Source organism: Triturus cristatus, chromosome 4_1 (genome assembly GCF_964204655.1).
Source record: "Triturus cristatus chromosome 4_1, aTriCri1.1, whole genome shotgun sequence".
NCBI lineage: Eukaryota > Metazoa > Chordata > Amphibia > Caudata > Salamandridae > Triturus > Triturus cristatus.
Genome location: NC_140585.1, coordinates 974,643,366 through 974,670,137, shown reverse-complemented (window position 1 = coordinate 974,670,137; position 26,772 = coordinate 974,643,366). Strand labels below are relative to the sequence as shown.

General features: G+C 44.9%; 1 protein-coding gene across 4 annotated transcripts in view; it reads right to left on the bottom strand.

The window, feature by feature from the left end:
* Positions 1-1,964: 1,964 nt before the first annotated feature.
* NAP1L1 (nucleosome assembly protein 1 like 1) overlaps positions 1,965-26,772 on the bottom strand; it is a 62,235-nt gene continuing 37,427 nt past the window's right edge. For 2 of the 4 annotated variants that reach the window (XM_085653870.1, XM_085653869.1), the window contains exons 13-16: positions 24,721-24,753; positions 23,651-23,701; positions 23,384-23,412; positions 1,965-2,664 (exon numbers count right to left, since the gene is read on the bottom strand). In XM_085653870.1, the coding sequence (XP_085509996.1) occupies positions 23,407-23,412; positions 23,651-23,701; positions 24,721-24,753 (90 nt within the window). In that variant the 3' untranslated portion in view covers positions 1,965-2,664; positions 23,384-23,406. The remainder of the gene's footprint in view (positions 2,665-23,383; positions 23,413-23,650; positions 23,702-24,720; positions 24,754-26,772) is intronic. The other 2 variants (XM_085653867.1, XM_085653868.1) reach the window with 1 other exon arrangement.

The following is a 26,772-nucleotide window of genomic DNA, read 5'->3' as shown; positions in this document are numbered from 1 at the left end:
TTTCTAGCTTGTCTTTGTGCCGCTTGGGCAATAAGTCAGCTTTCGGCTGACCTATGAGGCAAGCAGGCGAGTTATCTGGTGCCTTATACTTCTCGTCTAACCAAGGCAAGACCGCAGGAATAGAAGCAGGCGCGGTCATGACCTTCAGTCCTTCCTTCCAAATGAAATCAATAATGGGAATGGTCCGTATGTTTTCTTGGCTGATCCTTAAAATCGCAGAGGAAGCACTCATCCTTTTGTCTCCATCTGTAGAAGGAACCTTTGTGGTGCCCTTTCCAGGAGGAGATGAAAGCCTCCGATGGACTGGAGGACAGTCAATGGGAGCTGGAGTTGAATCTGGTAGTCCCACTCTGTAAGAAGATCTATAGTCCACTTCTTCCCCATCATCTTCAGTGGTGTTATGGGAACGGTGAGACTGTACTAGAGGAGGTGGTCTGGGAGACCTTAAGAGCCAGAAGGTGGAGGCATAGGTGTCGATGGAATGGACTCCGCCAATTCAGATGGAGGAAAACCACGATAATCGTCTAACATATTGTAGATGGTTTAGCAGCGCTAGAAGCATCTGTGCTGTAGGTATAGTCTCAGGAGCTGGAGCTACAGGCTCCAGGAAAGGATCCTCCTGGTCATCCTCTGGATATTTAATAAATTCCAAAGGGCTCCTGGCAGTGCAGAATCTCATCCTCTTCGGACTCATCATCCCCCTAATCCAGTAATTGCTCCGGTACCTCAATAGGCACCATGGTAGGGGAGATATGCAATAGAGAAAGCCTCCAATGAAAAACCACGTCTGTAGCAAAGACAATGCTGTCATAGATGGTGCAGAGGAGGCCGTGGCTGTCGATTGCGCCGATGAGGCAGTCTGACGCCGACGAGGCAATCGTTGACTAGCTCTTTCTAGCCAACCGTGCATTGGCGGTAGATGTCCTTAGTTGACGAGATGGGCTTCACAGAGACCAGCGTCGACAGAGATGAAGCTGACGATATGATCATTTTTGGTCACGGCAACGAGAAGGTACCAGTCGACGCTTTGTCAACGGAGGAGCCATCGATGATGGGATTTTTCTGAGGTAAATCCTTCTCAGGAAGTCTTTTTGAAGCCAGACCAGTCTTTCTAGAGGGCGTAGTAGGCAGAGGCTTACCCTTAGAAAGTGGAGGAGCCTTTGAGGTGGAAGGCAAATCAGAACCCTTAGAGAGTTGCTCTTGACACCTTAGCCCCAGGAGAAGACAGATCCTCCTCAGCCATCCTCTTTCTAGAGGACATAGATGAGCCAGATACAATACTTCCCACCTCAGATAAGGGGTTGTCTTGATCCTTAATCTTCTGTAGCCACAGAAGTAGTAGCCCTTCTCTAGCTAAGTGTTTTCTGAAGTTAGGTCCTGCATATCTTACAATCTCTCACCCGGTGATCCGGATAAAGGCAATAAATGCACTTGTGGGGATCTTCAGAAAACAGCCGGAGCTTATCACAAGAGTCACAAGGTCTAAAGAGATCTTTGAAGATGACGTCTTGAAAGAAGAAATTCCAGAATAGAGGAGTACTGAGCAGAGCTCAGGGAGACTCCCTTCACACAACATGCGGAAAATCTGAGAGCCTCACACTGAGGAGAGCATTCTAGAGTGTGCGGGCACCTGATTGGCTGCAGTTTGGACTATAATGACTTGGACAAGTCGTAGATGTGGAAGTTTCTTGTGACTACTTCCTAGTTCTAGGTTACCTATGTTATGGTTATTATGTGCATAATTATCGCTTTATGTACTGTGGGACTCCCACTGACTGGTAATGATTCAGGCATGTGAATCTATGAAAGATACCCTAATATTGGAGAACTTCAGTTACAGGTAACTTAATTTCTTACATTCCATTGGTGAAATAAAGTGCATTATGCTATAGTTAATGCACAACACATTTTTTAAAGGACCACTTCATCCAACATGTGGACATAGGAAAACACAAAATACCTGGTTTCTGAAAATACTAGGTTTTATTCACACCCCAGTCGTAAACAACCTTAATAAGGTGACTAGATTTTATTTGTAGATCACCGTCACATAAAATACAAAAACCCATTGCAAACAAGCTGTTATGAACATTAGACATAGTCTGATCTCTTTTTGCCAGGTGCATTAGTCTTGTAAATAGTCAAATTCAAAATGCACTGTCTCCTAGTGAGCACAGATTACTGCATTTGTAGAGATGTAATGGAAAGGCACAACTAGTGCAAGCAGACAACCCCCCCGGCCCCCCCCCCCCACTGGGCTGAAATACTTTGGTTGGTTCGAGGAGATGGCTCTCTAAAATAGTTCTTGGAAAACAGTTTGTGACCCCCTCCAAGGCTGCAGTCAAAAACTACATGACAAGACTTCACAGGAACCAAACAATGGAGCAGTGAACTAACATTCATGCCAGGATTTTCTGCATTTTAAATATGCAAGAAAATGAGCCTTAAAATGCTAAGTAGAATGGAGTCTTACATTTGTAACTTCTTTAAATGTTTTATTTATATTTTAACAAAAATTCATTTACTTGATTCTACCAAGAAATACAAAAACATAAGGCTGCAAGTAACTAATTGTGTAGGCTATTACAGTGCAGGTAAATCCTCAAGGCCACTTATTTACACACGGCTTCACTGCTGCTTGCACTCTGCTGGATTCTGATCCTTCTGCAAGAGAAGTGAGATTAGAATTTAGAATTGCATTCATGTTTTAAATTTATAGCAACATGAAAAAATAACTGGTATAATCATGTATAGAAAATTATAATTTTAAAGACAGTCTGAAAGTGTATCACTTTTGTAGGGGAATTGGATAAACAAGGACAATTTAAAATGAAAGTTTACACTTTATCTTCAACCGCGAAGGTACAAGAGATTGATGAGATCTGCTGACATTTGATTATGCTAGGGGCTAGTTTAAACCTGCTGAATAAAGAATGCTAGAATCACAATTTATTACGTTGCTAGAGTGCTGCACAAGTTTCAGGGACTAGCATTCAATGATTAACTGATCTAAGGAGATTCAAGAAAAGTGCATCTTAGCCTACTGCAGGGACTTGCATACCAAACAGACATGTCTTACTGAAATGATTTACCACCTCTAGTGCACAAAGGCATGTCATTTCTAAAAACGCTTAAGTGCACTGGTAGCACAAGGTAATTAGAAAAGTTGTGCAAGAGCTGGTGATTTACTTAGAGGCCACCCCCTTTACATGGGTAGAAAGGTAACCATGCAGCAGCTTTTGACTTTAGAACATTCCAAGAGGCCCGACAAAGGCTACAGTACTGGCCAAGAGAGAAGGTAGCACTATACCCGCTTTACTTTAACTGCATTCCTAGTGTGGCAATTAGACTAATAGCAAATTTTGATAAACACTTAATATTCACCCCTATATGCAGGTTCCCAGATCAAATTAATACATTTGTAAAATGGAAGGTCCTTTATGCATTTGTCTACAGATGGGAGACTTGACCTTGTTAATCCATGTAGACTTCAAATGAGTTTTTTTTTTTAGCAAAGTGTATGTTGGAAAACTTGCAATTTATTAAAGTACCATCTGAAGTTAAGGCAAGTGTGTTGAAAAATTAAGGATCGCTAATTAGAAATTCTTAACATTAACGTTTAGATGTTCAAAATTAAAACTATTCCATTTTAAGAATAAGCCTACCAAGTTTGAATACTGGCATCCACACAGAATTCAGATTTATACAATTGGTGGACCCTTTGTCTACTTTAGATCTTGGAAGACAAGCTACAGCCGGTTTTGTAGCCTAGCAAATCCTTCACAATCATGGCAAGTAAATGCAAGGTCTAAAATCAAACGGATTGCTGCACCACTCTAGGCATGACAATAGAATATCCATTAACCTTCCAATGAAGCCGCTAGCAAAAAGCATGTTTGGGGGTTAGCTGGGCATGGTGGAGCTGTAGGTCATGACCTGGTATTCTGTTGAAGGCTTGGAACATGTACCAGGGCCATTTGGAAGACTTAAGTATAAACAGGATTTCAGAAAAAGCTGTGGTATTAGCAGGTTGTCTATGGGACATTCATGGAACCAATACTGGAAAAACCTACTAAACTTTAATGCAAGATTTATCAGATTGGCTACATTTTACTAGTTTAGTCTCAAAGTCCACAATGGCCAACATGCTGTGGCAGTTTGACTTTAGTAAACTAATTACTTGAATACAAGAGAGTTTTAAACCTAATCAGATGTGTGGTAGTTTGGAAACTAAATGGAATGCAGTTTCCAGAACTATTACCTTGTGGTCTACCAGCCAACAAAAAAAAGCAGTAAATGCATGAAGACCACATGGTGCCAATGCAGAATTCTCCCACTTTAAAGTAAAAATATAGGCAAATGCATTTGGGCCCAAGCTTTCAAAAGTGAGCAACCTCAAGTCCTGTTCAGTTTAGGGCGGCACATTTTGTTCTACAAATGGTCATTTGCCACAATCTTGGTGATCAAAACTACATTAACTATGTTCTGGACAGGAACCATGTGTTCAGTAAGTGTTCAACTAGCTATATCAAAATATTCTCTGCAAAAGAATACAATTTCATTCTGGCTCAAGAAAATCCAATAAGGATTCCAGGGAAATCAACTACTGTACTCACACCAGCTGATTCACAACTGGTGTTTTGTGAAAGTCTGCAACAGTTGGGACTGAAATTAGGTTTCTACCAAAGCAGCAGCCATTTTCCAGACTTATTCCCCTACATCTTCATACAGGTTTCCACCTCCATTCCAGCTCCCTGGAATGGCAAAACCACTGCTAAGCTTGGATCAAACCACATGCATTTCCTGCCATGCAAAGCTGGAGCAGAGAATTTTCGAAGAGATTGCTGGGTGTGCAGAGATCATTCAAGAACTAAGCACTAGATTAGACAATTGCACTTTACTTAACACTGCCATTTCTGCTCTTCCTCTATGACAAATGTTTATTACACAGCCTCGCATCCGGTGAATAGCATATTTGGCAGACCAGGCTTCCAGCTAAAAAGCTGCACAGAAGACTTCCAGCAAAAAATAGTCTAACAGGAATACTGTAGAAATAGGAGAAGACAAACAAATTCCTCAATAGGGAGAGCTTCAAGTCAATACTCTAAGGCACACTGAGCACCAACTTAAATTGTTCAGGCCATAGGTCTCCAAGACAAGACCATCCATCTGGCAAACGTAACCAGTTCTCAACATGAGACCCCGTATGTGCCCAATTTGAATGCAGCAACAGTGGTTTCTAAATAAGACTTAATGTCTCCAGACAAGTGGTTCGGAAGACCTGTGCTTGCTCAAAATGGCTGTGACTTACAATTCAAATTCACGTGCCTTTACTTTAAAAAACATTCACAGCACTGATCGCTGTATTGAATTGGGGGAGATCAGTAACTTACTGGAGGAACCAATCTTCTACACCAACACCATGTAGGAAAGTGCACCTTTGTCATGGCCACACCCACCTTTTGCTCACCAATATGGATGTTTGACCGGAAGTGCTAACAAAGCCCCAGTGCCAATGCTCTCCTTAAAACAATGTAAAAGATGCAATTGGCCTACACTGTGGCACTGCTGCAAGTCCCAAGTAAATGGTACCACTGGTACCTAGGGCATGGGTATATCAGAGGGTCGCCAAGGGCTGCTGCATGTCTTATGCCACCCCGAGGAACCCCATACAAATTACATGCAGATTGCCATTGCAGGCTGTGTAACATGGTGAAAATACAACATGGCACACTCGTGTGCCATTCCACACTCACTCCATATGATACATGCCAGTCACTGCTACAGCATGCCTTACAGCCCTATGGAGTGCTTTATATTTTATGAGGACATATGCATGGCAGATCTGCCCTGTGAGGTCTAGTTCAAATGCTAGATCTTGCAAATGAACATAGAAGCCATCTTAAGATATTTACTGGGCACTGGCCAAAATCAGTTACCCAGCTTCATAAGGGCTTCACTGAAATCTATGGTGTTTGATACCAGACCTCGGTTTAATGCATCTATACTGATTCCAGTATAAGATTATATACTATGCACCCAGAGGGTACCTTAGCGGTGCTCCCTGAAACCTACTAGTCCTCTAGTGTGCTGGCTGACTGGTCATGTCCAGCCAAATCTGGTATTTCAGGGAGCCCGTGGCACCAGATAAGCAGAATCGATCGGCCCAAGGACACCGAAGAGCTGCAAGGAGCAACCCCAGGAACCATCCCAGATATCAAAGCTGGTCAGGTATCCCCCATCTCAAAGAAACCATTGGTGGACCTGTCAGACCTAACCTATCGCCCTATTTCCAACATCTCGACACTGGCCAAACTATTAGAAAGAATTGTCCACATGCAGCTCAGTAACCACAAACCACTATAACCTGATCAATCCATTCCAATCAGGCTTTCGATCAGGGCACAGTACTGAATCAGCCATGACCCACAGACTCATTACAAATATTGGATCAAAACAAAGACTGCTTGATTTATCCTCAGCCTTCGATACACTCAAACACGACAACTTACTAGACCTCTTGAAAACAGAATGGGTCTATCAGGTCTGGTGTTGAACTGGTTCACTTCCTTCCTCCAAAATGGAACACAGATTCAAGATAAATCAATCTAACCCCTCCCCAGTCCCTTGGGAGTACCCCAGGGATCCTCCCTCTCCAACACTCTTCAATCTGTTTATGAAACCACTCACTGAGCTGCTCAACTCATCAAATATCCAATATCACATGTACACTGACGACAACTCTACATTAAGGTTTACTCACTTGACATCAAGTCCCTGAATTAGACGCTCCAAAAAACAGAGCTGACTGGCAAAGAACCATTTAAAACTAAACATCCTAAAACTAAACTAACTAAAACTAAACATCCTAAAACAGAATCTTAATAGCACCCCCCAACCAAACCACCACAAGTGGATGAAGCACCTAACGGCACTCGATGGTCAACCTCGTCAATTCCGCTAAATCACTAGGAATAACCCTGGACAATAAGCTAAATATGCAGAATCACATCAGCGCTGCAACTAAAGGAGCAAATTTCCATATGAACACCTGGAGAAAACTGAAGCCTTTCGTACCTGCAAATTACTTTAAACAGGCAGTTCAAACTCTTGTAATTCCCAGAGAGGACTATGGGAGTGTTGCTCTGCGGCCTGCCCAGGTCAACAACCGCCCCTCTAAGAGCCTCAACCAATACAGCCGCTAGACTCACAGGCACCAAAAGAAACTCACATTACCCCTGACCTGCGTGCCCTCAACTGGCTACCTTTTGAGGCCAGAATCCTTTTGAAAATCGCCTGTATGACACCAGGCATTGCACCACCAAATACCGAGCTACCTAGCGGAGAAACTAGTACTATTGGGTGGTAACAGATCTACTAAGATCTGTAACAATCTGCTACTTAAACAACGTTTCTCCAAGAAGAAAACAAACTACCTTCTCAGGAATGGCTCCCAGGATTTGGAACGCCTTGCCCCCAGAAACTAGACTTAAGCCGTCCGCAGCCTTTGAAAAAAGTGAAATCAATTCTCTTGGCCAAATTCACCTGAACCTTTTATACACTCTTGAAAATAGGCTGGTCTCTAATTTTTACCTCTACTGTATGCACACAATTCACTGTACTTATACGTCGATATATTTGCCCTGTAAAGCGCTCGGATACACGCAAGGGTAGTTCGTGCTATACAAAACCGCCAAAATAAAAATAAATTTAAAAATTTGAACCAACTACCCCACCCCCCTCCTTTGGGTGGGAACCAACTGCTGCCATGCCCCACCCCCCCCCCAAACCCTCTTCTCTGCTTGCAGCTTTTTTACAGGTACCATTTCCCATTGAGTCGATCGGGCTGCCGGACACCAAGAAGCACCTCTGAACCCAGAGCAGACCTGTTCATGCAGTCCTGGACCTTGGCCCCTACTTACCTGAAGAACAGTCCTGTCAGTCGTTGACAAGTGGTCGTATGTTTTCCCCATAGGTTAACTGCAAATACAGTATTCTCTGTAAATGCTAAAAACCCCATCTGAATAAGGACTTATCTGATCATGAATCTTGGCGACTAGAATATAAAAATGTATAAACTGGTGTCAAATTTCTTTGAGGTATTAACCATTTATGGACTGTACATCAAATTCTCACCACAGCAGTGGGTGGAGCTCCTGGACACTTTAAATGTCCATTACTGTGCAGACATGCAGCTGTCTTGCCATTGGCATGCCAAAGACAAGCCACTCGGCACCCGTCCAGGGGCCAGCCATTATGCCCCAACATGTAACTATTCCCCAAAAGACAAAGACCTACACCCTACTAGCTGAGACCAAGACATCACTGTGCTACAAAAATTACACGAACTAGGCATCCTTAACACTACCATCAGCTCGCTAACTGCTGGAAGAAAAGCAAACCCACCATCCAACATGAAACTGTTCCACAAAGTTGATAGGACCAACCCTGACAAATCTATTTAAATACTCGCTCCATGATAACACTAACAGATTTTCTACTTGCTTGATTCTGAAACACTAGATAGTCTGCTACTAACGTAACATGGCTTGCAGGAGTCCTCCCTGGATATCTTCGCTGCGCTACCCGATTACTACATCCTCCAAGCTAACTGGCTCCCCAGATAAAGCAGGTGATGGCGTAACCACAGTAATCAACACCTGGAATTTTCGAAACTAGCCTCTTTAAACATCCCTGCAGTAGGCAACCTGACCCTGGAATCTCCCTCGCCCCCCTCATCTCTTCCCACACCTCTTGACCCCCAGCATACATGCAGCATTTCCCTTAGTCTTTTTTTTACAAATCAATTTCCTCTGTTGATTGACCATGCTAAAGTTCTACTAGGAGACAAATTACTGAGCAAATAACTAGAAAGGACATCTATTCTCCGATTCCTTGGATCTTAGAACTCTAATTTTGAACTTAATGTGCTTATCCCCACACAAAGGCCACACTTTAGACCAAGTCTGGGCCATGCAGTTCGGATCCAGCCTCAGTGTTCCACTGTACTTTCAGAAAATCTAATTAAAATCTCACTTAAGGGTTTATCTCCAAAACCTCCACTGCAGTCTGGACTTCTTTCCAGGAGCTGGTCACAAGTTGACTAACTCCTATTGCAACTCACTGGTATCAACTACTCTCGATCTAGACAAGGACATTGACCAACACCGAAAGATCAATTTGCTTACAAATGTCAGCGACTCATGCACCCCTATGCAGAATAAACCAGTCAAGACACCATGAAGCCTCTAAATGGTTCACAGATTAACCAACTTGCAATACTAGAATGACGCAGTCACGAACACAAAGGGCAGAAGAACTACGCCACTAAAATACTTTACTTACAACATCTAAATATAAAATTCATTCAGCAAGCTAAATCTGCCTTCTTTACAAATTAAACCCTCGTCCACAAAAATAAGGAACTATTTGGAAAAATTTCAGAACTCCAACCCGGATAGTCACATTACCCATCACCCCTTCACAGGCCAACATTTAATACCAATTTCATAGATAAGACTATTAAAGCAAGCATCCCCACCAGTTCCCTCAAACAGGAAATGGGAAAAGACATGAACCTTGTTGGCTTATCTACATTCCCTGAAAAATCAGTAATGACTGCCTCAATGACCTGATAAGTATTCTCCAAATGATCTCTAACCCCCCCCCCCTCCCCCACCAAAAAATGCCATATACTGACCTCCCTCCAATCTGGCCTTTACCCTATTCAATCAGTCCCACAATTGTGGAAAAGTTCCCAGTACGTTTAAGGTAGCAATAGTGATACCCTTCCAGAAAACAACCATGTCCACACAGTATAGTGCTCCTTGCCTTAGGGCTGCAAGGTCTGCTGTAGGGGTGACTACATTATACTACATGCAGTGTCTGTAGGCATGGCACATGGTGTGCCGAGGTGTCTTCACTTCTGTGCAGCATTGCATGCAGCCTGCACTGCCAGTTTGAATGCTGGTGCTGAGGTGTCTCAAGATGGCACAATACCTGCTGCAGCCCTTATGGACCCTCTTTACCTTCCCTGCAATAGGTACGAGGGAGTAACATTTACTAGGGATTTACAGGGAGGTGTTAAAGGTATTGCCAATTGGGGGAACAATTGTAAAGTTTTAGGGAAAAGATACGACACTGGGGACCTGGATAGCAGGAATCCAGTGCACTTGTCAATTGCATCAGATACCAGGCAAAAAGTGGGTGACCATGTCAAAAAGGGGCACTTTCCTACAGTCTATTGGCGATTAACCTTTGAGTTGGAGATGAGCTCATGCCAAACTGCAGATTGACAATGTGAAGGAGTCTATTAAATCTGGGGGACTCTAATCTCCTTTGGTTTTTGTGATGGATCCTCTAACCAACTGAGGATACTTTAGTTCGAGAGCACAGTCCATAGAGAATATAGCTGGCGATAGCCTTTTTTGGCAACTGCAACATCTTTCAGACGAGGTGAAGGCAGCTGACCCACTGGTGCCAAGTGCTGGAGGCTGAAACCTTTGCAGAGACATACAGAAGTGACTATTGAGCAACCTTAAAAATGCCAAAATGGACGAGGGCTAGTCAAAGGCTACATAAAAATACATTGAAAATGAACTGCATTATGTAACGGGCAGACTGTCAATGTCCTACAACCCAGGGGACCAACAGGCCTAAGGCAGCCTTGGTGGCAGCTCAATTATAGGCGGAGTGATTGCACACAAGACCTGACCTACCTTTCAGAAGGCACATTAATCAAGCCCGCACATTTCTGGAGAGCAAAGAGTGCCACTTCAAAAATCTTTGCACCGGTGCCCATAATTGGGTGCACAGGCTAAAGTGTTGACCTTATTTGTATAAGCCCAGCATGCTCCATGTGCAGCAAAAGCAGGTATACAACATGCCTGTTGCTAAAGGACGCCTCAATTTAGTGGTGTGCCAGAAAGTCAGCCTATAAAAGATAGGAGTGGCACTCAAGGCTTCTGCAGCACTTTGGAGTTTGCACTGAAAAACTAAACGTTAACGCCTCTATATAAAATGACTGCTGAAGATTCGGATAGCAGAGGAAATGCAACCATGCAATCTACTAAAGACCATAATGCTGGCAAATAATTGTAGGCTGTCCCTCTGAAGCAAAACGGGCCAGTTTTTGGCCTTTGAAGGTTAAGTAGGCTGGACTCCAAAGAAACCAGGAGGTCACTCAGGGAATTAAACTGCAAATAAGCAACTGATCAATGCTAGTTGTACCCCGGCCAGAAGCTGTTCGAGTAGACACACAAGGGGCTCAAAGAGCATAGAGAGGCCCTACTGCAGCAGACTAGTTTGCTGGATATGGGACCAGAATAGGTACAGTACCAAGGCTAGGGGTAGACAATTGGATAAATCTTGAGTGCAAGGTGTACTACATTATGGGTGTTTTCCTTCTGCAGATATACATAGCCATGTCTCACTGTTTCAAGCTCTACCATTGCTATCAACCTCGCAATTTTTCTGCAGTTTTCTTCAAAGAGGTTTCATACGATAGTGTTTGACTGCTATGCTTAGTCATTACATTTGCTCAAGTAATGTAAACTGCCCAATACCTTTCTAGTCAAAACTTACTCTGCAGTATAATTATAGAAGATAAATGTTAAGGATACACTGCAGTCCTCAAGCCCAAGTTAAAACTGCGAGCAATATATACTTGATATGCAAGATAAGGAAAGCCTTCATAGGTCATTAAAAGTAATGCTATGGGTTGTACCTGTAAACAGTGGAGAAGTGTGGCTCAATGATTAGAGCGGCAGACCCTGATGCAGAGGTCTAGCCCGGGACCAGGGTTCAATTCCCCTCCTCGGCGGGTCTTGGGCTCAAAAATTCCACGGACCTGATAATTCTCGCCTTGGTGCCTATTCCAATCATGGAGTCCCACTCTGCAACTCTGGGCAATAGCTTCCTTAATCTCCACAACGGCCCCCACAACGCTAAGGATGCCTGGCCTCCACCTTGGGGGTGCCCAGGACTGGACGCCTCACAGGGAAAGCCAGGATGGGTTCCACAGCGGTATTCGTACAAGTGCCTTGAGACCCTTGCGGGCGAGTTGTGCGCTATACAAGTATCAATTTTTACATTTACAATGTTACAGCCAACTCAAAAAAGCATTTGCAATGGGTCGGGTTTATGCAAGTTTGAGCTATTGGCATTGTAAAGGACAATGCCTTTTATTTAGGTTTTTAAAACAAATAAAAAGCATGGTCATTTACAATGCAAATAGCTTAAACTCTTGGAAATGCGAGACCTATTGCATTCCAAATGCTGGTTTTACTTCTGGAAACAAGCGTGACATCTTCATGAAAACCACACAACGCTTCACATCTTCGCAAGAAAACTCAAAAGCTGGCTCTTTGGCTGACCCCCTCGATGGACTGGAACCTGCACCCCTACCCAGCGCCGAGACCCTTACGGGTGATTAGTCACAATTAACGCCTGATTGAGTGCTGAAAATCGATGAGGATTAAAACATTTTTTTTTTAAAGTGTTTGGAGCATAAATGGGAAGCTGCTTACAAATGAAGTAATATACACATCTATTGGGGTTACCTTCAATAACAGTGGCTCTTTCTATCACCACAAGTTAGAAATTATGGCCAAAGCCGGTTCACTCAATTTTGGCTTTGCAATACTGTCAAAATAATTAAGAGCCCAACACTCACTTTAAAATCCCCAGTGCAAAACTGACTTCCACATTACCATATGTTAGTGAAATATAGGAGGGAGGGACTTGGATCTCCTAGATTAGTAGCCAAAATGTATGGCTCCTCCAATTGTTTACCAACATTATCTTCCCAAGCTCAAATGAGTTTGAATTTTGGAAAGTAGTGTGGCCAGACAGAGCAGATCTCAAAGCATAACATTAAGAATGCGTTACTGCGCACTTTGGATAATCTAATCTGGCAGAAACTAAGCAACCCCGGAACAGTCCCAAGTACAGGGACTACATGGATCCTTCCTTATTGCAGGCATGAGACTTAATGAAAAATGCCTTGCGCAGGGAAAGATTTCAAAAGGCTTAGATTCAACAGTTATGATCCCTAGAGGAGGAGGAGGGCATGAACAGCCACGGAAAGATGGCACATAATTTAGCATGGCTCTGTGGAAGAGACCTGTATTCCTGTCCCATTTGGGTGATTGCCTGAGTTGAGCTCCCTGCAAAGTGTGACAGTGGGTGCACGGCCAGTGAGGAGTTGCAGGGATCCACCAGATCTGCAGGACTGGTTGATGCAGATGCTCCGGGTGGCCTAGAGGGCTGAGACAGTGGGGCCTCAGGCACCTGGAGTCAGTGGGACCTGTATTATGGAGTGGCAATGATAAGGGGGGGCTTGCCGATCACAGTAGGCAGGTGAGGTGGGTAGCCGTACAGACCGAGGGACGAGAGTGAACAAGATGGGCTAGGCTCCGGCCTGGCATAGGCCTGTGCAGCCTAAATTGGTGGTGGGTGGCAGGGAGGGCAAGGAGAGACTGTCCCAGTCAGTGACAACTCCATCACACACATTGACTAAATACTTCCAGCCTACAGAGAGCAAGAGTTTCCGAATTCAGCAGTGTGCTAGCTGCGGACATTAAAACAGACAAGTGGCAGACATTATGAGAGCAGCGTCCTGCAAGTGTTGCAAGCAAAGTGGGCGCAGTTGCAGGAAGCATGTCGTGTTTGAGTAGGAGAATCTCATTAAAGACAATAGGGCCCACAGACTGTAAATAACAGAACAGAAGTAAAATATCCAGTCCTCATGAGAGGTTACAGATTAAGACATGGCTGTACTAAGGAGGGACTAAAATGTTTTAACGAATCAGAAGCCAGCATTAACCAAGGACTGACAAGCCAATGAAAAATATTGGGGCGGGAGTGTGGGCGGAGCTTCAAGTCCATACTCTAATACTCGATACATACAGTTATAACATAAGAGGGCAGCCATCTAAAGACAACAGCACCAGATAGTCCAGGCTGCAAATAATTGGATAATGCCTGGATCACATTTCTAGCATGAGACTTGACAAGCTCCAATACCATCCCCAGGTTGTTAATACCCTAGTCTCAGTGGGCAAATTTATTCTCCTAGGAGCAGTATACACAAGACAAAATCAGCTCCTCTTGTTTAAGAAAAAATTTCACTAGATTGGTTTTTACTTCCATTTCAAACCTATGTTCAATATGTTCAATCCAAGCAATAACCGATACGCTTCCTCTTCCAAATAGCACTCAAAGGCATGCATTTGTGATTCATACTTTAGTTTGGTTTATGCATTCTTTGGCCACTTCTGTCACCAAATTCAACAAGCTAACTTTACCTCAGAGGCTGCGTCAGGAATAGGGTCCTAGGTAAACAGACCTTCTTGAAAATTGTAATATTTTAGAGCAAGGTTTTAACGAGGCTGGTGCATTTGGTCCAAGTGAACCAACATCAGTTTGATTGAATATATAAACTCTAAATAATAAATTTAGGTCAACAAAATTCACTTCACTGAAAGTGTGGCAGAGAACAGCTACAAGGAATATGCTACTTACCAGTATGCATCTGTTCTTGGCATGTAGAGCTGCAGAGTTGTACACTTAGCATAGCATAGATCGCCATCTGGTGTTGGGCCCGGATGTTTGCAGTTTGTTTTTCTTCTTGGACAGTCTTTGGAAGTCACGAGTTTGGTGACTCCTCCTTCGGTCCGTACTGCGCATGGGCTTCGGCTCCATCCTCAGATTGTTTTTCGCCAACAGGGAAATGATGGAGCGTAGTAATAACAGTGAGAAACCCATGTGTTGTATCTAAATAAGATGTACTGGAACGGATACAGGTAGCCGGGGAGGCGGGTGGGCGTGTACAACTCTGCAGCTCTACATGCCAAGAACAGATGCATACTGGTAAGTAGCATATTCCGTTCGAGGCATATGAGCTGCAGATTGTACACTTAGCATAGATTATATAGCAGTACCCAACCTTAGCGGCGACCACCGGTATCCGTTGCAGCTGTTTGAAAAAGTGTCTTTAGTACAGCCTGGCCCACCCTAGCTTGCTGCTTGGAATGCACATCTACACAGTAGTGTTTTGTGAAGGTGTGCGGTGTAGACCATGTGGCTGCTTTGCAGATGTCATCTAAGGGTATATTCCCTAGAAAAGCCATAGAAGCCCCCAACTTTCTTGTAGAGTGGGCTTTAGGAGGAACAGATAATGTTCTTTGCCTTTTGATAGCAAATTTGTATGCATTTTACAATCCACCTAGCTATCCCTGATTTAGAAATGGGGTTGCCTTTATGTGGTGGAGAGAAGGAAACGAACAATTGTTTAGTCTTCCTGAAGGGTTGCGTTCTTTGTATGTAGTATAGCAACGCCCTTTTCACATCAAGTGTGTGTAAGGCCCTTTCTGCAACAGATTGGGGTTGCGAAAAGAAGACCGGTAATTCCACTGATTGATTGAGGTGGAAGGGGGAAATGACTTTGGGCAGAAACTTCGGATTTGTGCGAAGTATGACCTTGCTGTGATGCATTTGTATGTAGGGTTCCTGTATGGTGAACGCTTGTATTTCACCAACCCTTCTAAGGGAAGTGATAGCTACAAGGAAAGCTGTTTTCCAGGTGAGAAACTGTAGCTCACATTTGTGCATTGGTTCGAAGGGCGGACCCATTAGTCGTGTAAGAACTAAATTTAGATTCCATACAGGGGAAGGTGGTGCCCTGGGAGGAATTACGCGTTTAAGGCCTTCCATGAAGGCTTTAATAGCGGGCACTCTGAAGAGTGATAAATGCTGTCTGTTTTGTAGATAAGCAGCGATCGCTGCTAGGTGTAGGCGTATGGATGAATATGCCAGGTTACACCTGTGAAGATGGAGCAGATAGCATATGATGTGCTGTATGGATGCATCTAGAGGGTTGATTGTATTGTTACGGCAGTAAATTACAAATCTTTTTCACTTTGCGGCATAGCATGCTCTAGTGTTAGGACGTCTGGCTTCCATGATGATGTTCATGCAATCAGGGGGAAGGTTAAGGTATCCGAATTCTAGGATTTCAGGAGCCAGATCGCCAGGTTGAGCTGAGCTGGGTCCGGGTGCCTGATTTCTCCATGGTTCTGGGTTAGGAGGCATGGGGATAGATGCAGTTTTTGATGTGGTACCACTGACAGTTGTAGTAGCGTGGTGTACCACGGCTGCCTGGCCCACGTCGGAGCTACCAGAATGAGTGTGAGGGAGTGCTGTTGTAGCTTCCTGACTACTAATGGAATTAGTGGGAGAGGTGGAAAGGCGTATGCAAATCTGCCTGACCAGTTCATCCATATCGCATTGCCCTTGGACAATGGGTGTGGGTATCTGGCGGCGAAGCTTGGGCATTTTTTGTTTGTGGGTGGCGAAGAGGTCTATCTGAGGATGCCCCCACTGTTGGAAGAATGGGTGAAGAACTTGTGGATGCAGTTCCCATTCGTGTAGTTGTTGCGTTTGTCTGCTGAGCAGATCTGCCATGGTGTTTTGTACGCCTGGAACGTGCTGTGCCAGGAGAAAGATGTTGAGGAATTGCCCATCTCCATATGCTCTGGGCTAAGCGGGAGAGCTGGGGGAGAGTGTGTCCCCCCCTGTTTTTGGATATAATACATTGCAGTCATATTGTCTGTGCGAATGAGGACTGCTTTGCCCGAAATCTGTTTTTGGAAAGATTTTAGGGCTTGAAAGATCGCCAAGAGCTCCAGATGGTTGATGTGGAGCGATTTTTGCTGTGGCGTCCATAGACCTTGCATGGTGAGGTGTAGAAGGTGCACTCCCCAGCCGGAGAGCGATGCGTCCGCTGTTAGAGTCACCTGAGGAACCGGGTCCAGGAACGGCCGCCCTTTGGAAAGGTTTGTGGTGTTCCACCACTGCAGAGAGTGATGTGTGCGGCCGTCCACCAACACCAGATCCGTCAGCTGCCCCTGGGCCTGGTTCCACTGTTGTGCTAGGCACTCTTGAAGTGGACGCATGTGGAGTCTTGCATGGGGCACTATGAAGATGCAAGACGCCATCATTCCTATAAGCTTCATAAACACTCTTGCTGGAAGGGAGTGTTGAGGAAGGAATGTTTTGCGTAAGGCTTGAATGCTTGTGATTCTGGCTGAGTTTGGATAGGCAATACCTTTGGAGGCGTCTATAGTGGCCCCGAGATATTGCTTTGTGTGAGATGGTATGAGGTGGGACTTTTGGTAGTTCACCGTGAAGCCTAGCTGGTGGAGCAGTTGGATGGTGCTGTTTGTACGTTGCACACATTGGTCGTAGGACGCGGCTTTTATCAGCCAGTCGTCTAGGTAAGGGAAGACGTGAATATGTTGACGTCTGAGGTGTGCTGCTACTACTGCTAGGCATTTGGTAAACACCCGTGGTGCAGTGGTGACCCCGAAGGGGAGGACCGTGAATTGGTAAGGTTGCCCGTCCACCACGAACCTGAGGTATTTCCTGTGAGAGGGGTGTATTGGAATGTGAAAGTATGCGTCTTTCAGATCCAAGGTTGTGAGGAAGTCTCCCTGGCAGAGGAGTGGGAGGACTTGCTGTAGGGTGACCATGTGAAAATGGTCTGAATGTATGTAGGCATTTAGAGGCCGGAGGTCGAGAATGGGTCTGAGGGTCCCGTCTTTCTTTGGTATTAAGAAATATAGGGAGTAGACCCCTAGATTTTGCTGATTGACGGGGACTTGCTCTATAGCGTGTTTTTGGAGGAGTGAGAGTACCTCTTGTTTGAGCAGTGTGGAATGTTCTTGAGACATTGGACGGTGCCTTGGTGGGATATTGGGTGGGGTAGATGTTAGTTCGAGACAGTACCCTGACCGAATGATTTGGGTCACCCATTTGTCCGATGTTATGGACTCCCATGTGTGGATAAAGTCTTGTAGTCTGCCCCCGACCGGAGTGGGATGGTCTGGGGGGGGGGGGGGGGGGGGGAGCAGAGGGGAGTCATTGTGCGGGTGGGGTGGCAGAACGGGTGTTGTTGGTTTTGCCCCTGCCCTTATTGTTGTTGCCTCTGTAACCGCCCCTTTGATTGCCCTTTGAAAAGGTATTTTGAGGAGGGGACTTGTAGGAGGTAGAGGCGTTATCGGTGGAGGAGCCTCCGTCTGTGCCACGAAAGGACGAGCGTCGAAAGGAACGTTTAGAGGCTTGTGTTTGGAGTGCCCCCATAGACTTTGCTGTGTCTGTGTCCTTTTTCATCTTTTCCAACGCTTCGTCTACCTTTGGCCCAAAGAGAGTTTGCTGGTCAAAGGGGTGATTGAGTATGGACGCCTGGACTTCAGGCTTGAACCCTGAGATCCTGAGCCAGGCATGGCGACGAAGCAGGACACTTGTATTTATGGCTCTAGAAGCAGTGTCGGCTGCATCGAGGGCACACTTTTGGAGGTGTTTGTAATTAGTTTACCCTCCTGTATTAGGTCATGAGCCTTGCGCTTGTGTTTTTCTGGAAGGTGCTGCATAAGAGCCTCTAGTTCGTCATAGTGTGCTCTGTCATATCGCGCAAGCAGTGCTTGTGTATTTGCAATGCGCCATATGTTTGCAGCTTGGGAGGCGGTGCGTTTACCAGACGCGTCCAGAAGTTTAGATTCCTTGTCTGGCGGTGGGGCTTCTCCTGAGGATTGGGAGTTAGCCCGCTTTCTAGCTGTGGAGACAACTAGGGAATCTAGGGGAGCAGGGCCCTTAATGTATGCGGGGTCTGTGGGTGCCGCTTTGTACTTCTCTATTCTAGGGTTCAGTACTCTGGCCCTGACAGGGTCTTTGAACACCTCTGTAGCGTGCTTGGTGACACCCTTAAGCATGGGTAAAATAGAAGTGGATTTGTCTTGTATGTCAAATGTATCCAGTAGGAAGTCTTCTTCCACTGGTTCACTGTGCATGTCCACCCCATGGTAGTGTGCTGCTCTCTGCACTAAATGATGAAACCCTAAGGAGTCCTCTGGAGGAGACGGCCTGGATGGGTATAGGTCGTCCTGAGGTATATCTGGTATATCAGGGTTATTGTAATCCTCCCATGGGTCTGGGGTCCCTGGTGGAGTGGGATCCATTGGGGCGTCCGCCGGGTAATTGTCCGGGTCCCCGTCATCCGGATCTGGGGATGGGGCCGGATCGTAGTGAGGTGGAGGTGGCGGAGACCTGGGAGGGGGAAGGGGTGGAGGTGGTGGAGGAGGTAGGGGAGGCGGTAGTGGGAAGGGCACTCTGAGGGGTGAAGTAGCAGAGTCCTTCCTTTTGGGTGGTGGAGGAGGAGCCGGAGTATCAAGGCGTCTTTTCTTGATAATTAAAGTCAATAGTCCAGTCTTTGGATCCTTGGACAGAGTCTTTTGTAGAGGGTCTGGTGTAAACAGAGCCAGTGGCGTCGAATCGTCCGTCGGCACCGGTGATTTCGGAGCCGAGGGCTTCGATGGTTTGTGTGCGCCATGCTTTTTTGGGGCCTCCTGTTTTTTCGGCGTCGAAGGAGTTTGGCGTCGGAGCGTCGGTGCCGACAGATTTGTGTTTGGTCGGCACCAAGAGTCCAGGCTTTGGCACCGGTGGCTTCGGAGTCGAGCTGGATATTGCTTTCTTCGGTGCCGGATGCTGTTTTTCGGCACCGGACGTCGGCTGGCTCGATCCCGAGCTGCCGTGAGACTTTTGATGCTTCGACACCGAGCCCGAGGGTGGGGTGATCGAAGCTTTGGTCTTGGTTTTGCCCAGGCCGGCAGGCGAGGGGGTAACCTGAGTCTCTTTGGTTTTGGGCGCGGGGGTGGGAGGGGGCACAGTACTCACGGCCCGCTGCGCCGGTGTGATGTCCTCCACGTCGGAGTCGTCGGCTTCGGAAGCGCTGACGACGTCTTCTTCCTGCTCGGTGTGTGTTTGCCCCGAAGCTTCGGCGCCGTCTCCGAAGATGTCCGGTGGAGCTGCAGACGATGAGTGCGCCATGGTGCGTCGAGCTTTTCGATCCCGGATGGTTTTCTTCGATCGAAAAGACTTACAGGCGGGGCAGTCTCTGGCCTCGTGTTCTGGAGAGAGGCAAAGATTACACACCTGATGGAGGTCGGTGTGGGGAAATTTAGACCCACATTTTGGGCACTTTTTGAACGGAGTCCTTTCCATCGGCCGGGACCGGAGTCGAGGAGGGCCCGAAGGCCGGTGCCGATGTACGGGATGGAGAAAAGTGCCGCTTCGAGAGATGAAGATGATGAAGAAACTCGAAGATACGAGGATTTTCCGTCGAGGCTGGAACCGTAGAAGTTCGAAGCAGGAGCACGAAGTATCACATCCGAGCCCGATGGCGGAAAAAAACAATCTGAGGATGGAGCCGAAGCCCATGCGCAGTACGGACCGAAGGAGGAGTCACCAAACTCGTGACTTCCAAAGACTGTCCAAGAAGAAAAACAAACTGCAAACATCCGGGCCCAACACCAGATGGCGATCTATGCTATGCTAAGTGTACAATCTGCAGCTCATATGCCTCGAACAAGATGATTCCCAAACCATGGGGTCAAGTGGAGAATAAGGTCAGTTTCATCTATACCTGCATTAGCAGGCAATTTATAGGAGAGAAATCTAATCACCAATACATATGGTAAGGAAAATCTGATTATGAAAGCAATGGTTGACTAACAGATTTGTGAAATTGTATTAGTGTTGGAGGAAATGCCCATTTCGAACATACTGCAAAGTAACAATATTTGCACCTACCATATTATCGCCTTCTACCCTGCCGTAGCGGGCTAAACCGCCTATAAAAGGCCCGCTCCAGCATTAAAGGCTGGAGCTGAAGGAGCGGGACATTAATGGCCAGTATAGCCCAGCTATGAAAGGCTATCAGAACATTGCCTTCTTGTGGCAGAATGTTTTAACAAATACAAAAAAGGCCTCTTGGAGCCCGAGGGGGTTTAAATCCCCCTCTGGCTACAAGAGGCCTTTGTTCATAGCTACAGCTGTGAACAAAAGGAACACTGGAATGTTGCTCCGCGGGCTTTTACTGGCCCTTAGAAGCATGGAGCACTCCATTGTATTCAATGTAGTGCTCCACATTCCAATGTTCTATTAGTGTTGATTTTGTTTAGCCTAAACAAACTCCCTCACAACTTTGCAGCTTTAGTGGGATGCGGACTAGAAGAGGAAACGGTCTCACTTCAGGATTAACCGGATTAGACTTCATCTTTGAGTACCATAGAGTACTACTCATCCTTGGAGACGGACTCATCTAGAGGCAATAGAAGAGGACAATGGTACTGCTACAGGCTATGTCAGGTATGGGCCTCAGATGGTAAAGTGTCCCACTCACCAAGCAGGACACAAATGGTATTTTTAGTTAATACTGCCTTAGGTAGTATTAGTGTTCTTCCTCTCACCTGGACAGGCACTGGCCCCATTTTATTTGGTCTAAATTGCAAATCTAGATCTTGGAGCAATAGTCTCAATTGACATCCACTGTGGCAACCAGAGACCTTTTTCGATCCTACAGGAGTCCATACCAGAAAATTCACAGGATGGATATAGCAGTAGTCAACTATACAGTTTGGATAGAAGTATTAATCTACTCGCCCCAGTCAGCGCCTCTAAATCTAGGATGAGCAATCCCTTGGCCCCCTGGTTTCAGAGGATCTAAAAACTCTGAAACAAAGGTAGGAGACATGGGGGGGGGGGGGGGGGGGGGGGGGGTGCTGGAGATGTCGTAAATATTAGGAGTTAAACAAAAATAATTACAAAAATGTTTGCTGGACTATAAGATCATGAATAAGGAAAAAATGCAGTAATTTAAACGAATGATAGAAGCTGCAAAAAATTGGCAAAAAAATTAGACTAAAAATATTAACAGAAACATCTTAATAAACCGGTCAACACAAGTCAAGTGGTAACACTAAAGCTGAATTCGCTCAGCATAATGTAGGTGTAGAACACTTATCTGTTCCCTCTCCCCCACCCTCAAACGAGCAGGTCAACTTTAAGTCAAAGCGCAGGTCACTCCTGAAAGAATTTACACCTCCCACCTTTGACGTAGTGACCTTGGTCAATGCTGCTAAGTCTGGCATACATTCACTGTAAAGAAAAGTTACAGGGACGTTAGCCTCAAATTTTACTTGTGCAAAACCAGAGTTATTCAGCAGTTCTAGTTACTGGAGTCAACTAACTTACGCCACTGCAATGCACTGCTTATGACCTCATCACTCATGACAGTGACATCACTGAATTTAAGGTTAATTGCCCTTCACTCATGACAGTGACATCACTGAATTTAAGGTTATTTAATTGCCCTTCCTAACTAACCTTTGAAAGTGGGTGAGAGTGCCTGTGTGGGTCTAAGTAGTGCTATGGGTCTGAGTGGGAGTGAGTGGCTGTGTGGGTTTGCTAGTGGTGCTATGGATTATAGGAATTACTCCGGGCATTTAAAGGGGAGAACCATGGACTCCTCAGCAGACAAGGAACCCCCTCGTCAGTCACTTGCGCTCACAAAAAGCAAGGATGTAAACCCCTCCATCGTGGTTTACAGATAATGTCTGTTGGAAACCACTTGATTTCCCTTGGCCATGCGCACAAAGTTAGGATGATTAGTGCTATAAGTGGAGCCTCAACTCTGGAACAAATTGGGGACGAAAGGTCTGCTTCCGGCAACCAAGAGCATTGCTCCACTCGCTTGCTGAAGTGGAGTGTTTGCTGCGACTTGGCTGGAGCTGTCAAAGCTCACACCAAGCCACAGTAAACAGCTATGTTCCGGGGGTGGGCACCCTGGGATACAGCAGGAGACTGTCCTAGGTGGGTAGGGGGCCAAGGGCAGGGACCAGCCCGGGACGGTGAGCGACATACAGCCTCCCTCTATACAATTTTAATAGAATGTGGCCCTGGGGAGGTGGTCCCAGGGCCTGTTTTGAAGGGGGGGGGGGGGGGGGGGGGGGAGAGCACCTACCATTACAAAGAAGATAGCCCTAGGGAGGTGGTGATTCCCAGGATGTACAAATGACCACCGGGATCTGGCCCACCAGGGTACAATTACTGAAGAAGCACAGGAGTGAGTCTTGTTTTTTTTCAGCAGGAGCTGCAGATTGAGTAAGACTCCCACTGAAAAAAAGCCTTTATTTTGACGGGGTGGGGAAACAAAGTCTGTTAAAGTCATGGTCCTTAGTCGAGGATTCCACCCATGTTTGATTAAAAAAAAAAATCCACTGCTTGAGTGAAAAAATGTGCGCCAGTAACAAGAAAAAGTAGCTGGGTTAAATATACAAGTCCAATATGCATGACTAACCAACAGATAGCCCAGAATGGACTGTAGGTTTGTCTTCAGTGCAGTTCATTACCAATAAACATTCTTCATACAAAAACACACAATTAGCAATCACTTGCTCAGGTTAAAGATTAGTAGTATGCTGTGAAGACTAACACCCAAGACAGTTAGTGTGTTAATGCAGTGTTAAAAATGGCAAGTGTTACCTACCCAGGACAAGATTTCTACAAGATTTAAACCTAGTGAGGAAAAACGAAGAGGAACGGATGTATGAAGGAAGAAACATGCTTACAAATTAGACACAGCAAATTAGCATAGATGTTATCTTGCCATTTAGTATCCAAACTGCCCTGTTTGCAATATTAAAATTGACAGATTTTTGCATTGCTAAATGATTGAGCCACATTGACAAAGTGCACAACTATAGAAACTAATCTTAAAACTCCTAAACCAACAGAGTATAAAAAGACCATTTACCTTGGGCTCGTAATCTGGATCATTTTCTTCATCAGCTTCCTCTTCACCCTCCTGAAAAAAAAAAAAAGCTAGGCATTAAGCAAGGATTCAAAAATACCTTGTGAACATTTAGGATACCACAAAGGGGGAAACAAAATAAATGACAAACGTGAAGACTTAACTGCAGCAAAAACAGCCAGGAAACACTTCAGGGACTATCCAGTCAGCTGTTAAAGGGTTTTACCTCAGACCTTTCTACTGTGAGTACCATCTGCTCCTGCTCTGTATTTTAGACTGATCTGTGGGTTCTATGGGCAGGACTATCAGGAAGGGTGATTTGCTACTGCTTATCACGTTCCATAAGTCTATCAACATGTTAGGTTTTGGCTGATAAGAAGCCCAAGAGGAACTCTTCAACCAGGACAGAAGCTACAGGTACGAGGCAAAGCTCAAAAGCACACTCCATAAACTAGCAAAGAGTACGCTCCAAAGCCAAGTATTCCCTCCAATGCAGATAGCGGTGACTGTACAAATGTTACTAAAACTAGGCTCAACAATAGACTGCAGATAACTACAGGAAGTCAGCCCCAGGAATTACAGGAAAACTGATACTTTGCACACTAGGAGCAATACAGGTAATGTTCCATCTCCAAGGCAAGCCAAGAAATGAACCTCAATTCACATGACTTACTCACAGTAATCTGGGAATAGAATATTCTTCCAAGACTAGTTTGCAAGAGGCTATATTACTTCCGCCCTAGGTTCAGTAGAGAAGTCGGTCCTTAATACAGCATTCTTAATGGGACACAATTTGCAGACAGCTATGCTAGATAGACCAGTACAATTATACGCTTCAACAAAACCTATGCAGATCAATAGACGCAACTGCTGAGCAGTAGTGTAGAAGTTAATTCAATGTTGAAATACATTTAAGATTTGATTCTAGTCACTGAATACCCCTAAATACTACTAATACAGATGGCCTAGTTCGTGGCCCAAATCACTAGCCTCTAGTTACCCAATAGAAAAGCATTTTTAGAACCCCCTGCCCATTCTTTACACCAGTAATATAATCAACATAGGAATAATACCTCATCATCTGCTTCTTCGCCTTCTTCATCATACTGAAAAAAATGAATGTAATTAGAAACCATGCTGCACAACAAAATGTTTACACAGGAAAACATTACAGCACACAAATGTATTCTTAGGACCTAGTTTAGACCTCTAGGAATAAAACATTTAAACCATGACAACCAGTCTAGTAGTGGGACTTTAATCTTTCAGCACCCCCAACCCAAAGCTAGTTTGTGAGAATTCATACAAGAAATATAGTTCATAGAAGAAAAAAGGAAAGCATGACCCGGAGATGAATGTTGGGCTACATTAAGGCAGGAGAAGACCCCAAAATAGTCCTGATTTGAACGGACTATGTTAAGTTAACTGGTGTAAGAATGGGCTACAAATTGAAGTCACTATAAAACAAATTAGGTAGGTCTGGAGTAAAGGAAAAAGGTCTCTAAAATGTCATTCAATCCCATCTCTGCTCCAGTCTTTAATCTCTGAACACTAAAAACGGTTAAGACAAATTTGTAATCGGTGTACCATAGAAGGAAACATTTAAACAGACATGTCTGTAGTTTTTTTTTAATTCTCATTTTAAACACAGCTGTGTCAGAGTTGCCCTTTCAGCAACTATTCTGGCTGTGTTACTTCTGCTGAAAATGAGCATGTATGGAAACTGTCTTTCCTTCTGGACTAAAGCAAGAAGATTGTTTTACCATAAAAAGTTGAAGCCCTGAGAGCTTGCATGTGAAAATAATAAGCAACTAAAGGTCAGAGGAACATGCGTTAATTATCCGCTAGACTAGATTACCTTATGATTAAATGGCACCATCAAGTGCATAATAGTACATTCTCTTTTGAATCAAGCCACCGCCACTCATTCTGCTGTACAAGTGTGAAGGATACAGTATAGCAATCCTGGACTACAAAGGGCCACATGTGAAACTACAAAAGAGGCTCACTGGAATCAAATGTACTTACCTCCAACTCCTGTTCTCCCGCATAGGTAGCTTCAATAGATTCACATGCTCTGATCATTCCTTGAGACGAAGTATCCACAGTATTTTTAAACTAGCAATAAACGGTCTCAAGTTCACAGCACATTCACCCAGTTTGGAACACAAACTTCCGTCGAGGTGGATATGCTGAGCTCTATTGCCCAGGGGCAATCACAGTTCCGATTTCAGAGCACAAGTGTGAATGATAGCAAGAACAAGCAGAGCCTCAGACTGGGGAGGGACAGTTGATGTGAATCCATGAAAGATGCCAACACTGAAAGTTAGATTAGTTGCTTCTCCAGCATTGGACCTTTCATACATTAATGTGCTTCAACAGGAGAAAGCAATATAGTTAAGAAGTCTCTTCATAGAACCGGCTGTATGGGACTGCTTGGCTCAGTCATCTGCCGTAATCCAGTTCAGAAAGTGCTTTGTGACAGTGTACCTGCTCTTAGACAGCTGTCTGGAGCCGTACTCTTGTATAGAGTGCAACTACTGCCAATAAGCTCCTGATGAAATGCATCTGCACCCTAGCTCCAATGCTTTGTGGCAGAAATGGATAGACAGCGGGCAAAGCCCGGATTAAACTGGGCAGTCAAGAAACCAAGAGATAGTCTATTGCATCTTCTGTTCAGTCCATGTAAAATCTGTTACACCTGGGATCATCAAGAATTTAGTATTCTTGCAGACTATAGCCAAGGCTTTGAATAGAAACATACAGCAGAATTGGTCAGACTGTAGTCTGAAAGTATCTTGGGCATTAACACTGGGTTGGTGCACAAGGCAACTCATTTGTGAAGAGCAAATATGGCCTATTTATAGTGAAGACTTTCAGCACCCCTTCTTATAGTGGGGGAGAGATTCACTCTGAACAAGCCAATCATGAATGGTTTCGTAAAACCTTTGGTTCAGAAAGTAGGACTATTCAGCATCTCAAATATTTCCTGGTGAGACTGAGCATATAAAGAGCAATTAGGTGCAACTTAAACATGGGCTTCAGTCACCATAAGCAGAAGTGTTTCAACTTGATGCAATACATCATAGCAGGGGTTTGCACAATCTGCAGAGAAACCCCAAAAT